Raw genomic sequence first — 3131 nt, 5'->3', positions numbered from 1 at the left:
CCAGCCTAGACCCTAGGGGCCAGCCTAGTCCCTAAGAGCCATGTTCTAGACCCTAAGAGCCAGCCTAGTCCCTAGGGGCCAGCCTAGACCCTAAGAGCCAGCCTAGACCCTAAGAGCCAGCCTAGACCCTAAGAGCCAGCCTAGTCCCTAGGGGCCAGCCTAGACCCTAAGAGCCAGCCTAGTCCCTAGGGGCCAGCCTAGACCCTAAGAGCCAGCCTAGTCCCTAAGAGCCAGCCTAGACCCTAAGAGCCAGCCTAGTCCCTAAGAGCCAGCCTAGACCCTAAGAGCCAGCCTAGACCCTAAGAGCCAGCCTAGTCCCTAGGGGCCAGCCTAGACCCTAAGAGCCAGCCTAGACCCTAGGGGCCAGCCTAGTCCCTAGGGGCCAGCCTAGACCCTAAGAGCCAGCCTAGACCCTAAGAGCCAGCCTAGACCCTAGGGGCCAGCCTAGTCCCTAGGGGCCAGCCTAGACCCTAGGGGGCCAGCCTAGACCCTAGGGGCCAGCCTAGTCCCTAGGGGCCAGCCTAGACCCTAGGGGGCCAGCCTAGACCCTAGGGGCCAGCCTAGACCCTAAGAGCCAGCCTAGACCCTAAGAGCCAGCCTAGACCCTAAGAGCCAGCCTAGACCCTAGGGGCCAGCCTAGACCCTAAGAGCCAGCCTAGACCCTAAGAGCCAGCCTAGTCCCTAAGAGCCAGCCTAGTCCCTAAGAGCCAGCCTAGACCCTAGGGGGCCAGCCTAGACCCTAGGGGCCAGCCTAGACCCTAAGAGCCAGCCTAGACCCTAAGAGCCAGCCTAGTCCCCAGGGGCCAGCCTAGCCCGGAAGAGTCAAGCCAAGACCCTCAGAGGTGAACCGAGTCCCTAAGGGTCAAACTCAGTCCCGAAGTGACAACCCTTTTTTATTTGTTTGTTTAAAAAAATTTTTTTTTATTGATTTCAGAAAAGAAGAGAAAAGGAGGGAGAGATAGAAACATCAATGATGAGAGCGAATTACCGAACCGCTGCCTCCTGCACGCCTCCTACTGGGATCATGCCCGCAACCCGGCCATGTGCCCTGATGGGGAATCGGACTGTGACCTCCGGGTTCATAGGTCGCCGCTCAACCACTGAGCCACACCAGCCGGGCTCACTGACAATACTTTAAACCCGAATTATTGCAACGGCAAATTTCCTGTAAGTGTACATTATTATGTGCTAAACATTGTTTAAATAAATGAATTATGATTTATCATCTATTTATCGCCTCATTTGCTGTTTTCTCCCAAGGAATTTAGGCATCTTTTCACTCTGTTTGGCTGCCGGGACTCGAACGGAATAAATTATACAAAAACAAATTTAGATAAAACATTAACAATAACTGGGCAATGAATGACACTCATTTCCACAGTGACTTGCAATAAACAGAAAAGCAAAGAATGATTATCCTACTGTGAGATTATTGTTCAAAATGCAAATCATATCATTTGTAACTGGACATGCCCAGATTGAATTGAGAATAGCAAATAGTGAAAAAAACAACAAACTTTAATTTTTACTTCCATATTTTATTGATTTTTTTTAGAGGAAGGGAGAGGGGGAGCGAGAGATAGAAACATCAATGATGAGAGAGAATCACTGATCAGCTGCCTCCTGCACGGCCCCTACCTCCTACAGCCCGCAACTCAGGCCTGTGCCCTGACCGGGAATCGAACCGCGACCTCCTGGTTCATTGGGTGATGCTCAACCACTGAGCCACACTGGCTGGGCTGTGGGTTATTTTTTTTTTAAAGTCCTTTGAGGAGTTCACTCCATGATCTCCTAAATTCCGTCTTCTCGGCTGAGAAGTTAGCTCTGGCTCTCAACCCAATGACTGCCCTTGTGAAGAAAATGAGTGTTTTTGCTCCAGGGGTTTTTAAGATGTTTTTCCGTTTTCGTCTGATTTTCAGCTGATTACCTTGATGTGCTTCAAGTGTTGTTGTTTTTTTTTAAAAAATCACTTTCTTATTCATCCCGACTGGAGTTCACGTGGGTTTTTTGAATTTTTGATTGGAGGTCTCTCATCAGCTTTACATTTTCCTTCGCTCTCAGGGCTTCCGATTTTAGCTGTCTCATTTCCTTCCTCGTCTGTCCCGGCTCCAATTATACACGTGCTGGGCTCTTTCCCCGCACGGCGCAGTCTGCGCTTCTGCTTAGGTATCACCCCTCGCTGTCCTTCATCTTCGCAGTGTTTCATGTCGGTTGTTTTATTCTGACCTGCCTTCTAGTTTACGACGATCTCTTTAGGGCTCTTAAATGCCCGTTACGAAGCATCCTTTTCTCTTTTAGAATTTGTTTTCTCTTTCTTGTTTGCGGCCCACTGTTGGGTTTCTATAGCTTATATTGTAATGATGCCGCCGTGACCGGGAGAGCTCCTGGCTGGCTGCTGGAGAAGTGCGTTCCCTAAACCCCCCGTGGAGTCTATTTTCGGCTTCCCTCTTGTTTGCCGTTTCTTACGTGTCTCTCCTTCTGTGCCTGCTCATCTTTCATTGACTCCAAGTTCTTGAGCATGAAAATCTGTAAACATCTTTGGAGTCCCGATAGGAGTACTTGCATAGGGATTGACAGTGGGGTCTGCAAACAGCTGGGAGCAGCACAGCCATCCCAGCTTTTTAAAAATATATATATATATATATATATATATATATTATTGATTGATTGAGATGGAGAGAGAGAGAGAGAGAGAGAGAGAGAGAGAGAGAGAAACATTAATGACGAGAATCACTGACCGGCTGCCTCCTGCACGCCCCCTACTGGGGATCGAGCCGGCAACCCGGGCATGGGCCCTGACCGGGAATCGAACCGTGACCTCCTAGTTCATTGGGCAGCGCTCAACCACTGAGCTACACTGGCCGGGTTGTTGGGTGTTTTTTAAAAGTATTTTGAGGCGTGTACTCCATGATCTCCTAAATTCCAACAGTGGGCTGGAAACAAGAAAGAGACAGTAAATTCTAAACAAAAGAAAGCCCTAGCCAGTTTGGCTCAGTGGATAGAGCATCAGCCTGCAGACCGAAGGGTCCTGGGTTTGATTCAGGTCAGGGGTACACACCCGGGTTGGGGGCTTGATCCCCAGTAGGGGGCATGCTCTCACTGGGTCTTAATAAAACAGAGAGAGAGAGAGA

At 49.6% G+C, this 3131-nt stretch overlaps 1 protein-coding gene across 1 annotated transcript in view; it reads right to left on the bottom strand.

Annotated features, from left to right (window-relative positions):
• LOC102427124 (E3 ubiquitin-protein ligase HERC2-like) overlaps positions 1-2206 on the bottom strand; it is a 43169-nt gene extending 40963 nt beyond the window's left edge. The window contains exon 1 of the mRNA XM_014450183.2: positions 2044-2206. Coding sequence (XP_014305669.2) covers positions 2044-2206 — 163 coding nt within the window. The remainder of the gene's footprint in view (positions 1-2043) is intronic.
• Positions 2207-3131: the final 925 nt, after the last annotated feature.

The sequence above is a fragment of the Myotis lucifugus genome, unplaced genomic scaffold (genome assembly GCF_000147115.1).
Source record: "Myotis lucifugus unplaced genomic scaffold, Myoluc2.0 scaffold_1807, whole genome shotgun sequence".
Classification (NCBI taxonomy): Eukaryota; Metazoa; Chordata; class Mammalia; order Chiroptera; family Vespertilionidae; genus Myotis; species Myotis lucifugus.
The sequence above is the reverse complement of the archived record's forward strand: the minus strand, read 5'-3'. Positions and strand labels throughout refer to the sequence as shown.